A 13,232-nucleotide genomic window follows, 5' to 3' on the forward strand; every position below is an offset into this window, starting at 1 on the left:
TTGCTGTTTTAATTTTAACGTCTTGAAACAATAAAATGCTTAGACCTATACAATAATTTATATAAACTATATTATGTTGATAAAATGTTTTTGCAACGCTACATTATTAGGAGAATATAAATATAAAATCATGGAACCAATTTGACCCAGTCTTTCTGTTAGTGGCACAGTAGCACTAGGCAGGGTTTGTTGAGTCCTTGGATTGTTTTTAGTCCTAAAGCGCCCCCCAATGGATGTGTTATGTAAAACAGAAATAGAGCTGTAAATGGTTTCAAGGCTGTTTAGATTTGACTATAAAATATTAATGTTTTCACTTTAATTTAAACCAAAACTACGCGTGTTTTTCTGCCTTTGAATTTTAGCCTTATTTATTTAACACAGCCTATAGCCTTAATTGTGCCTCTGTGAATGTGTTGATTTAAAATTGCACTAGCCTATATATAACTTATCAGGTGGGCTGTCTCCAAAAACGGGTGTTTTATTGCCTATAAATTCGAGGTCTCCTCTCCACAGACCTGGCCTGTAACTTGGCCTGCAGCCGGCTATGGAAATGATTATGTTTAATGCCTTATTGTGGAACATTCTAGACAAAGCAAAAACAGGGTATAAAAAATTAGTGTATGTTTAACTATAGTCTATAGGACTATACATGTGTGTGAACTCAGGTTTTCTAAAAACTGCCAAAACTAAAATTGTGGGTGAAGTTTAAGGACAGGGTGAACACTGAAGAGGGTTTTAACCTTTACTTGATTTTTCTCTAGTTGGTTTCGACTGCACTGCACGCTGTCAGGAGCCAAATGCCTTCATGTTTTAGAGCTATAATTTCTGCCCTCTAGTGGTAAAGTTATGTAAGTAGGTAATACCTGGTAGAGTTTCACACGTTTTTTCAATTGCCTTCGCTTCCAGTTGTGTCTTAGAATCACAGCCTTAAAATCATAATATCTTTTTTGCGAGACACCCTTTAGCCTATCAACAAATAGCTATGATGTTATCTTATTTATATTATTTAAATAAAAAAGTGCGCAGAATGAACCGAGCTAAGTGGTATTAATCAACAAGAAGTAATTAAAATAATTTACAAACATCATTTATTTCGGCTAGACAATTTTAATTATAACTAACTATAAATAGGTGACAAAATACAAAGAGTGGCTTTACACCTACATGTTTTGTATGACAAAATAAACAATGACCAAAATAAATCGAGGGTGACATGTTTGTCGGCTTTATAGTTCTTTTCACATGTATCTTTCAAGACCCGAGGCAAAGTTGGCTTGTCTCATATACGAATTATTGTATGAGTTTATGTTGGTCAGTCCCAGCAGCTGTTCCGTGTGTTCGGCGCATGAGCTGGTGCGTATTGGGGGCAGTGTAACTCTGTTGGCAGAACAGTAAACCTGTGAGCCCCCTGGCGAGAAGCCGGACTGTGTCATAGTGGGAAGGTTTGGGGGCGATGCTGTTGTGGAATATGGGTACGAGATGTTGGCACTATTCCTGCTTAATATGTTAGTATTTTGAGTCTGAAAACATGCAGATGGGTCCGTGGGAGTCACAGAGCAACCAGGGTTCATAGAGCCAAGATCGCCTCCTCCTAGAGCTAACTGGGAGTTCAAGTCCGCGCCTTGCCCAGGTTGTTGGCTGATGATGTTGTCAATGCTGAACATGCGCGCTTGACCAGGCGCGACCCCAGCAGCAGATGTTTGGTAATGGTGCAACATGGCGGGATGTTGGGGTGCATAGCCCGAGCCTATCCCTGCGTAAAGCGTGTTGGGATAGGTGGTTCTGCCCATCGGAGTGGGGGTGAAGGCACTGGAGCTCTGCATGTAACCTGGATAGGTGCTCACATCTGTGCGCTTGAACCTCTTTCTTCTCCTCAAAAAACTGCCATTGTCAAACATGTCTTCAGCAGCGGGATCCAAGGTCCAGTAGTTGCCCTTTCCAGGTCTGCCCGGCTCCCTGGGGATCTTCACAAAGCAGTCATTTAGGGTGAGGTTGTGGCGGATGGAGTTCTGCCACTTTTTTGAGTTCTCTCTGTAGAAAGGAAAGCGCTCCATGATGAACTTGTAGATTCCTCCCAGAGTAAGCTTCCTGTCTGGAGAGTTGGCGATGGCCATAGCGATGAGGGCGATGTAGCTGTAAGGAGGCTTTCCTCTCTGGACCGGCCTCTTCCTCCGGCGGCTCCCAGTGGGCAGATTCTCCTCTGTTTGGCCCAGAGCAGAAGCATCTTCCACATTGGGGCTGCTGCCTCTAGGCTCAGACTTGATCAGAATGTTGTCTTTGGAGTGTGGCTGTAGCATGAGCGCAGAAGGCGCGGGAGGCAGAGACGAGTCTAAACTTACGTTTGGAGACATGACAACAGGACTGGCCTCAGCGGGAGAGTGTTGGTTCTCTGCAGTCATGTTGCACATGCCAGAGTAATAAGAATAGTTTGGTAGATTCATAAAAGAAAACCTGAAAAGTTACCCTCAGTTGGAAGTAGAAAATGTCACGTGCGTAATTTACGCGTAAGGACGGCTACTGTGGACAAACGAACCCCTATCCCGCTGTGAGTGAGTCTGGGGCAGTCAGGGCAGGTGAGAGAGACGTGGGCCATTTTATAAGGCCGGACATATGACGCCACTGAGTCAGTGATGACGAGGGGAGAGCGACCAGTGCACGAGGATCTGTGAACTCTGAAGCAGGATACATTTAAATTCATATTCATCATTTTTTTTACAAAAAAAAATTGAGAGTGGCCACCACATGTTTAGCAGTGTTGCAGTGTTTCAGTGTAAAGAAAACACCTGTGGTGTTGTCTATTTTTCAACTCTAGCACGCAGTAAGGTCACACATTCATTTAAACTTAAACTACTAAACGATGTTTGAATTGAGAATGAGATTTACAGATAACTTCTCTCTCTGAGCTCTCTGTGTATCCAAACAACACTGCTTCAGCTGCACTGCAATTCTTCACCAATCCACCAACTGAAAACGAATAACCGACCACTCAAAAGAACCAATCAAACTATAAAAGCTTTTGGACCTGAAAAGTAAATCTCCTCCTCATTTCATTTTCATTTTTAGAGACTGATAATCAAACAGTCCATGGGCTGTGGAGGGGAACTGTTATCTTATGGATTTTGAAGTCAAAACACACCTCTGCAAACAATTGATATAAGGACAACACCCTTTAAACACAAGCTTATTGTAGAATAAATGGTTAATTTGTTAAATGGGGGAGGGAGCCACAAATAAGATGTGATTGGCTAACTTTATTTATGGAAAAAAATAGATTATATTGAGTCCACCCATGATTTTCAACCAGTGTGTGCCTTGAGGGGTTACAGTAAAAATAATAAAAAATAAAATTATCGTAATTATAGTGATAAATTAACCTAAATTGTAGAACCATGCTCTTTCTTATAATGCTTTATGGGTTGGTCTACTTTCGATGTAAAATGGAGAAAAAAAAAAAAATCCCGATTACATCTTTTCCACCATACACCCTTTAATTATGTCTACTAAAGTGGACATTTGGTTATCATATGGCATGTACCAACATTTATTAGAATGTCTTTAGTATAAATATCAGAACTGTGTTCATCAGATATATTTCAGGGGAACAAATACAAACTTTAAGTAGTTTCAAAGGCTAAGGTGTTAACTTCAGGTGGACACAACTTAAGTATGCAATTCTTGTATTGTTAATGGGTTTCCACTGTATTTGACATCATACATGAAGGGATAAAGTACTTTTCAATAATAATAAATAGTAAGTGGAGATTGTTCTTGGTCATCCTGACAGATGCGCACACAGACTGATGAGTCTCGGCCACAGCTCAGACAGCACTAAGCTCGTGGAGCTACTCACAGCCAGTGTCTAACAGCTTCAGACAGGCGTGGGAGCACGGATGTATCAGAGAGGATCTGCCCTCGGAGCTGCCAGGTCAGGCAGGACAAACAGGGCTCAGGCCAGGAAACGGCCTCTGCCTCGGGGCCTGGCCTCCTGATAATCCCCTCTCACTGCCCCCATACCCCATCAGGCACTACTTCTGCACACCTCTGTCAGATACTCCACAACAAGGCCTCCTCAAACATAATGCCAACCTGCAGAGTAGTCTGCAGAGATACAGATAGGTTACATGTTATTTTCTTTTGCATATTGACTAAATTTAAAGACATTAGAGCTGCTAATGAGAATATCATAATATTTTGAACAATGATGATGGGCTCAAAAAAGCTCAACCATTTAATGTGATGATGTTGACAAAAGTTAACTGGGCAGATGAAGTTGCTGAGCAAACATCTCATCCATCCATTCATTCCCAAAAGTTGGCTCTAGGGCTGAGAAAGAGGGGGCATGAGAAAGAGAGGGGGATAAAAAGAGTGTGAGCTAGAGAGATAGGGAGACACACAGGAGAGAGAGGGGGACCTTTTCTTGCCCAAGCTCATCAAGTACGGGCCAGGGCTCCTGAAAACGCAGGGATTACAGGGTTCCACCACTGTACGGGATGGGGCCGCCTCTGCTTCGTCCTGCACTGCACGCTACACTGCTCCACTAAAGCACTGCACATGGTTCTCACACACACTGCTACTCACTCACGCCTGGTGGATGCTGGACTTTCACATCAGTGTCAGAACAGTGTCAGAACAATCTGCACGTCTATAGGCAATGAGTCAGTAAATAAAAACAAAATAAAAAACTATATTCCCTCTCTCGATACAACAGGCTGACATATTTACAATTTCAGTATAGACCTACACAAATCAATCTAAAGCAATCTGTCCCCAAGACACCTTTTTGCCCTTAGCAACAGGACCAAGGATTTTATCCACAAGAGCGAACATCAGGTTAGATTCACATCCCACTAATAAGCACCTTTATAAACCCTTTGGAATGTTTAGTGACAACTGTTTGTCCTGATAATGCAATGCTAAACACATAGAAACTCTTTTGATATTTGTTTTCACAGGGGATTCAAAATGTCTTGGCAATTAAGGTCCCAAGGAACGATGTGTAGTGTGAGTGTTACATTTAATCTTTTAAGCAGTCTATAGGTGTCAGTGATGTCAAATCACGCTTGTTTTGAAGAGATATGGGTTTGTTCCTGATTTTTACATGTACAGAGGGGGGTATCAGTGAGGTCATAGTGACAAAGATGAATCCTTTTATAGACGTCAGAGTTTCGGAGAAAGGCCGAAACAAGGACCTGCTTTGAGACACTATGAACGGTCTTTCAACATGCACTTCTCAGCCTTTCACCTCCTCCATATCAGCTCAATTGTAATTTTTCTACATTAAAAGAGGAAAATCTTTGTAGCAAAATTACAAAATTGGAAAAACATTAATGAGGAAATACACTATGAATTATGTAGCATAGCCTATAATTTCTTTCTGGATTCCAACAACTGTTCATCACTTACTATAAGGTATTGCTTAGTGAAGAAAGATTGATAGGCTGCACACATGGCCCACTGTTGTCTTATTATTAATTTGTATTATTATATTATTATATTATTATGGCAATATGACAGAAAAAATACACCTTATAAGTCAGAAGTCTATCCTATGATCCTGATATTCCTATTTACATCCACACCCACTAACGCTTTTGTCAAAACAGATGGGATCAGCACTAAACGCTTGTACAAACAACTCAAAAGAAACCTTAAGGAGTTTACTAACTCTTTTAATGCCTTCCTTTGTCTAACCATGTGCATTTAACTCTATTAGAACAAGCTTTTTAGAAGACAAGCCAGAAAATGTTACTGAAAGAACACTGTTACATCCCTCTAGTGGCTGCATTCTAATCCACCTGTACCTTTCGGTGACACCACCTTTCGGATGTGTCTCTCTGTGCTGGACTAGCTAAAATAGAATGCTCTTTCTGTAGTGACTATTTATCAACAAAACTAACAAACAAAAGTGGTGACCAAACTTAGGACAAAACACAACTCAAATAATCACTTTGGGCACTATTGGTACATGGTTTACACAGTAAAACACAACAAAATTGATGTCCAGGTCCAAAGATGCATTTTTTATAAATGTATTTCCACATGAGTAGGCAAACAAACAAGGGTACATGTTCAGCTCTACTTGCTGCCTCTCCTGCCGACTGGTCCAAACCATAGGCCCACCCAGGTGTGCTCTGGTCTACCTATACTGACCACTTTTATCCCCTGTGTCCTACAAACTAAGTCAATTTAAAAAAGAAAAGAAAAGGTGCTAAGGTAAACAAGGTAAGGTAGCAATTTAGACTAAACAAATTATATAGAAATATAAAAATATAGAGAAATAAGATAAGATAATATAAGATAAGATAAGATATGCCTTTATTAGTCCCACAGTGTGGAAATTCCAGTATTGCACCACACAGTTAAAGAAGAGAAGAAAAGCGGTACATGCACTAAAACAAGATAATAGATAAATAGTTAAAAAAATAAAAATAAAAATATACTTAAAAATAAACTAAAAATAGACTCTAATATAACATCTTCATAAAGTGACTTAAGTATTGCACATAGGTATGGATGAATGACACATGTTCAGTGTTAACAGTGTTCATTGTACAGTCTGACAGCAGCAGGAAGGAAAGACCTGCGAAACCTCTCCTTCACACAGCGAGGGTGAATCAGTCTGTCACTGAAACTGCTCTCCAGGCCAGACAGAGCGTCCTGCAGGGGGTGAGACTCATGGCCCAGCATAGAAATGACCTTAGCCAGGACCCTCCTGTCCCCCACCTCCTGCACTGAGTCCAGAGGACAGCCCAGTAAATATTAACATAGCAATATTATGTAGTCTTTTAAATATGCAACTAATCTAAAATAAATTGGTAAACTAATTTCGTGCAAACAAAAATAATAAACACATTTTAGAATAAACAAAAATAGGCAATTAGGTCCTACATTTAAGTTAACACTAAATTGTTTCAAATTATTGAATTCATGTTAAAATGGGCATATCACTTAACATAAATGGTAAATGAAAGAACTTTATCTTAAATTCAGTAATTAATTAGGCATTTAAATATTTATTATGAGCTTAACAGCAGAATTTAGGCGGAACCATACATTGGAAATTTGTTTCTGTCGAAATAGAAAAAACGCCGTAAAGGCGGTTTTCTCAAACAAAGATGGCGTCCAGGCGAACGTCAACTGTCCCCAGAAGTTTTAAAAGCTCTTCTGCAGATAATAAAAGGTGACACCAACTTCAATGTCGACTTTGCTTGGCTTAGCCTCACTTTATCGCGCTACAGTGCATAATTATATTTTTATCTAGAATCAGACGTTAGTTGCATTAAACTGTGTGTTCAATTTTCATTTCAGTTCTAAGAGCGGAAATGTTACAAGTAAGGCTAACAACAGCGGCAATGAAAACAAGGTTGTTAAATGTAAGTATGTAATTTAATTTGTTCTAAAGTCAGTCGTTTGTATTTATGAGAAGCCCTTCGACACTGTCTTAAGATATTTTCGATATGGCTAGCACCTAAAGCTGAGAAAATATTCAAAACGAAACAATTGTCTTCTAATATGCAGTAGCATTACTAAAATGCTGCTGTAACATTGTGTATATTTTTTTTTTCAGCAAGTGGGACAGTTGTGAAATCACGTTATCTTCAATCCGCTGAGAAAACTGCTCTTTCAAAGGTTGGTCTGTGAAATCTACATCATATAGATGTCACCCTAATAATGCAAATAACCAGACCCGGAAATATATTTTACTACATAATTTTGGGGTCACATTAGGTTTACTCACAAACAAATATTTTCATTTGCAGAGCAATTCATCTAACAATGAGTCTATGGTGCCTTCTCAAAGACCCGCTTCACCTAAGCCCAGATCAAAAGTGGGCACACCCCCAAGGCGATCAGTTGCCCCCCAGGCTCTTGCAACCTGTGAGTCCCTCATCATAAGTTACAATGAAGTTAATTTTTCTTTTTTTACTGAAATGTTTTTTATTGTAGTTTTTTTTATATATATCTGTTTACTCTACACTCATTTGCAGCAATCATGGCAAAAGAAAATGAACCTTCCATTCTTGAAAAATATGTGATGCAGTCAACTTTTTCAGATGGACATTGCTTACGTCCAGATTTTGATATTTCAGTAATTAAAGGTATATAATATTTCTCACATTAGGATATGTTGCAATATTTTATGACTATGTTGCTGTACATTTGTATAGAAATAAATCCTTCAGAGAATTTCACAGAACCTGAACGGAACCCTGTTCCAGAGAATGACAAAAGGATAATAGAGATGCAAACATTGTTGCTGGCCTATCTAACTGCTAAGGTAATTCCAGTCATTTAACAGGATGTGATGAAGAAAACATTGAATGCATGCTTTGCTAACTTCCTTTTAGATGGAGAGCAATACAGCAAAGCTTCAGGTAGAGGCAGAAACCAGGATCCTCCAAGAGCTGGAAGAAGAAGAGGCTCTGCGTATTGAAGTTTTGGATAAGAAACGTCAGTATGACTTAAAAGAGAAGAACCGACTTCTAAACGAGCTGTTAGATGTGCAGGTTAGTTTGTAATTTTTTTTTTACTAAATCATTACTATGTATTGGCCTTCATTTGAGTCTGTGCATAACAGCTCCCAGTCTAGTTCCCTTCACAAAGTCATTGTCACCGCTTCTGCCCTTATTAAATTCCTATGGGGTTTTTGCACAGTTGTAAATACATATTTCATTTTCTATCATTTAATAAAAGTAGGTGTTTTTGCTAAGCTAGAAATCTGTTTTGATTTTGCTCAAACCTTATAGGATTGCAATTGCTGTGGAAGCGGTGACAATAACTGACCTAACTGTCACTTAGCCTTAGGTAGTCACTCATTCACTTTTCAACAGTAATTTGACAGCTATTTTTCACCAGATTGCATCATTGACCCCTATAGCAGAGGCTGCCACTCAATTCACTGAAGAATACAAGTCCTTTGCGGCTGCTGTTGATTCCACACGTCATGAGTTGCCTGTTAAGAATTTCTACATGAACAGAGAGCGGAGAGATTTTCTAGGTTGTAGTTTACTGCTAATCTTTCACTTAATAGTTGTGTATATCTGTATTGAACAAATGATGAATTTTATGTCAATAATATTAAACACTTTTTACAATTATAGACAAAGCAGAATCCTCCCTAAAAGAGAGTGAGAAGTTGTTTGAAGAGTGCACAGATGGGCATACACAGGACAACTGTACATCTCTACAGTTTCTTAAAAGCATGAAAACCACTTCAAAGGATATTGGTCAACAACTTACAGGGTAAAGGCATTATATGTTGTTTAGCTACAAACTGACTGTTAGTTTGTTACAATACACTACAAAATGAATACATTTCATGCCAAATGTTGACTCCCTTGCTGTAGATTTTTAAAATATGTCTTGTTAATGTTGCAGAGCATTTTCGGAGTTGCTGGAGTTGTCGTCTCTGATCTGCCAACAAACCATCCATCTTCAACAGGCCGCAGAAGAAGAGCAACTAGGAGCTGCTCGGACACATAAGCTCTTCTGTCTTAAATGAGTGGATGCACTTAAACACTTTGGATTTACCAGGCTTTTATAGATTTTTGGAATAAAATTTTACTCTTGAAACGAGTTGGTGTATATATATATAGATAGATGGATAGATAGATATGAATTGCAAATGGATTTTCACGTATTTTGACAAATTGATCAACTAGAGAATCATTGTTTTTGTTTCTACTGTAATGTCTGTAATTCCTCAGCCATCCAGGTCTAATTCATAGTAAATTTCGTAGTTGTAGGAGTGAAGACATTTAGCTGCTCATCCAAGCTACTTCAGTTCTGGTCAGATTGCTGGTGGACCCTACCTTATCTGAAGGGAGAGGCTAACTACACTAAAACTAGAAACAGCTATTTTTAACAGTTTCTGTATGTAGGCTGGGTCTATTGAGCTACACCAAGTATGCACTGTGCCTCAGTCACAATTAACATATTCATACAACTCTTAGTGGGTGCTTATACACCTATTGGCATCCAGGCTAGCTCTATTGTTCTTTGTTTCCTTTATTTGCTTTGGGTCTGAGGATGGAGTGATAGATCGGGGAAAGAACTGTAGTGAAAAGTGCAGTGAGCATTGACATATTTTACTTTTGGCTTTTATTGTCAGCTGTAATGGTAGCTCTACTGGAGTTGTAAAAAAAAAAGTGAAAACAACACTAATAAAGTATCTTTCATCTGCTAAGAATGCCAGGTTCTTTGTTAGTAATTAGTACCCCATATTCTAAAATAAATTAAAAAAATTTAAAATATCAATTATTCCATTATTTTATATAGATATAAAGATATAAACCAGAGAGGATGTCAGAGTCCAACAGGGCGGATGTGACGTCACCCCCCCCCCCCACACACACACACATTTATACAAAACAAATGAACCGCAGGAAGACCAGGAGAACACGTCCATTGTGAGTGCAGTGTATTCATTTGAAACCCATTCGTACACCGAATTAAACTCTAAAAAATATAATAATCTATATTCTGATATACCCACGCTTTCGGATATCCGGCAAACTGAGTTAGCGAACTATAGCCTTTCATGCTAGCACAGAGATGTAAACAGCATACATACAGACATACACACAGACATACACACATACATACACACATACATATAGACATACATACATACCTTGCTAAAGATTGTATTTGAAACGGAAAATCAAGATGAATTTTCTTTTACCAGCAGCCACAGTATTATAAAACCTCTTTGTTAAATACGGAATCAAACTAAATACCCTGTGTTAAATCCAAATAGCTCAAACTCTCAAAAGAGGGCTGAGGCAGACGAATGGAAAACCTCAAATCAACAATCATGGCGAGACCGAGGCTACAAACAGGAGGGCACACTGGAGACGCCCGTGGAGGAGAGTGTACCTAAGGGAACATGCCAGACCATGTGCCCTGCCATTGAAATGCGACAGCGACAATCACAGCACCGCCTCCATCGATATGAGATATTGACAGGAACAGAGAAAGATCGTCAGCCCAGAGCAGACCCCTTGCGTATGGTGAAGGAGTATGCCAGACCAGCAGCTGGCAAAGACTCCACAAACCCCAGTGAACTTCGACCCCCAGATGTGCTGCAAAAGACTGTTCACTATCTTATTGACGAAATAGCTACTTCCCAAAATCTACATCCTTGGACTGAGGTAGTTATTTTAACACATTAAAAATATGCATAGAAGACAGAGTCCTATTTCAGGACCTGTGTCACTAAAATACTATACATGTATTTCTTACATTAAAATACATACATTGTGTATTAATAATTCTTGTTTTTGTTTTAGGTGTATGGGTTCGTCTTTGATCGCCTGCGTGCAGTGAAACAAGACATGATTATCCAGCGGCTATCTGGGCCATGCTGTGTGACAATTCTGGAGCAAACTGTTTGTTTTCTTGTTTATGCATCGTACCGTCTTTGTGGTGAGCCTCTTCGGCTTTATGATCCCAAGCTCAATGACATGCATGTGCAGGAAAATTTGAGATGGCTTCTGGACTGTTATGTTTCTGGCTCAGCACCAAATGACCACCAGGAAGAGTATGAAGCACTGAATTTGCTTTACAATTTAGGTTGGTATTAAAACAATACATTATCAAAATGATGTCTTATACATACACTTATTTTTAGCAATAAAATTCACTTTTCATATATTTTAATGCTTTTATTTTAACAAGGTTGTACCAAGGCCCTGCAGCGTGTTATGCAACTTCCAGAGGGACTCCGCTGTACTCCTGACATTTCATTGGCTCTGTCGATCAGTCATGCTTATCTTGAACGTAATCCAGTTCGTCTTCTTAGATTGGCTAAGAAGTTGAGCTTCCTACAGATGTGTGCTCTCCACCGCCATCTCACAGCTTGTCGAAGGGATCTTCTTCTAATATACAGTCATGGATTCAGTAGCCGTAACTGTCGTTTTCCGCTTGAGAAACTGAGTCATCTTTTGGATTTGGATACATGTTATACAACTCAGTATTGCCAATTATATGGAGTTGAGATCAACTTAGAAAATAAAGTCATCTTTACCAAAAATGCCTTTCCTGAACTTGAACAGGGAAAAGGACATTGTTTCCAGTATCACAATACTACAACTGACAAACTGAAGTTAATTATGATGGGATGTAGAGTTCATAAATCTTTTTCTAATCAATAATGCTGTACAGCATGGGATGTTTAAGTAGAATAATGTTATTTTAATTAAAGGATTGTTGCTGCTCAGTGTTCTAAAATCTGATTCATCTCTCATCTCTGTTCATATGTCTTTTTTATTTGATTGAAGTGATAATGTGTAACTTTCTGGAGGAAATTCAGAAATTCAGCTGCATAATTCCATGGAAATAGAAAGTTAAAACCACACTTTGAAACATTCCCTGTGGAAGTAGATACATTTTATTCCATACTGTGGAAGATTATAGTCAAAGAAACATTTCCATGGAAACAAGGAGGCCCAGGCCAAGTAAGAGTCAGTTTTGACACATGATTTTATGTGTTTTTCAGTGCTATAAAAACATCCGTAATGAAAAATGGGCCTTCTTTTAGGCAAGACAAGTTTATTTGTATAGCACAATTTGTACTCCAGGTAATTCAACGTGCTTTACACAATAAAAAAAGACATTAAAATCACAATACAACAAATCAAAACATAAATAATCACAAATAATCATCATAAGATCAACATTAAAGGAGAAAAGTGCAGAATAAAAACATTTCTGTCATATGCAGAGCTAAACAGAACTGTTTTGAGTCTGGATTTAAACATTGTCAAAGTAGAGGCCGGTCTCACATCTTCAGGGAGACTGTTCCAGGTTTTAGCTGGATAAAACTGAAACTGATTCTCTATGTTTAGTCCTGACTCTGGGCCGGTCCCTGAAGTCCTCGGAGTGTGAGATGGTTCATATGGCACTAACATGTCAGAGATGTACTTTGGTGCATGGGGAGACTTGTTCACAAGCAGAGCTGCTTTAAAGTCTATTCTCTGAGCCACAGGAAGCCAGTGCAGAGACCTGAGCACAGGACACATGTGTGAAGTACTTCCTGGTTCTAGTCAGGACCCAAGCAGCAGTGTTCTGGATGTACTGCAGCTGTGTTAATGCTCGTTTGGAGAGGCCAGTGAGCAGGCCGTTACAGTAGTCTAACCTACTGGAGACAAATGCATAGATAAGTCTCTCCAAGTCTGTTTTAGACAGTATATCTTTGATTTTTGCAATGTTTTTAAATGGTAAAAGCTGCA

General features: G+C 39.0%; 3 protein-coding genes across 3 annotated transcripts; 2 read left to right on the plus strand and 1 right to left on the minus strand.

Moving 5' to 3' along the window:
* Nucleotides 1-1,238: 1,238 nt before the first annotated feature.
* Nucleotides 1,239-2,441, minus strand: foxe3 (forkhead box E3). The gene has a single exon (XM_033964952.1). It carries the CDS (start codon nt 2,439-2,441, stop codon nt 1,239-1,241), a length of 1,203 nt encoding a protein of 400 aa, XP_033820843.1.
* A 4,639-nt stretch (nt 2,442-7,080) lies between these two features.
* On the plus strand, nt 7,081-9,575 carry haus8 (HAUS augmin like complex subunit 8). Its single transcript, XM_033964962.2, has 10 exons — nt 7,081-7,180; nt 7,309-7,373; nt 7,568-7,629; nt 7,761-7,878; nt 7,989-8,099; nt 8,169-8,278; nt 8,349-8,507; nt 8,857-8,998; nt 9,102-9,243; nt 9,379-9,575. Exons 1-10 carry the CDS (start codon nt 7,116-7,118, stop codon nt 9,500-9,502), a joined length of 1,098 nt encoding a protein of 365 aa, XP_033820853.1. The 5' UTR covers nt 7,081-7,115; the 3' UTR covers nt 9,503-9,575.
* A 788-nt stretch (nt 9,576-10,363) lies between these two features.
* On the plus strand, nt 10,364-12,235 carry sac3d1 (SAC3 domain containing 1). Its single transcript, XM_033964753.2, has 4 exons — nt 10,364-10,409; nt 10,760-11,153; nt 11,292-11,574; nt 11,680-12,235. Exons 1-4 carry the CDS (start codon nt 10,375-10,377, stop codon nt 12,153-12,155), a joined length of 1,188 nt encoding a protein of 395 aa, XP_033820644.1. The 5' UTR covers nt 10,364-10,374; the 3' UTR covers nt 12,156-12,235.
* The last annotated feature ends 997 nt before the right edge of the window (nt 12,236-13,232 follow it).

The sequence above is a fragment of the Periophthalmus magnuspinnatus genome, chromosome 4 (assembly GCF_009829125.3).
Source record: "Periophthalmus magnuspinnatus isolate fPerMag1 chromosome 4, fPerMag1.2.pri, whole genome shotgun sequence".
Taxonomy (NCBI): Eukaryota; Metazoa; Chordata; class Actinopteri; order Gobiiformes; family Gobiidae; genus Periophthalmus; species Periophthalmus magnuspinnatus.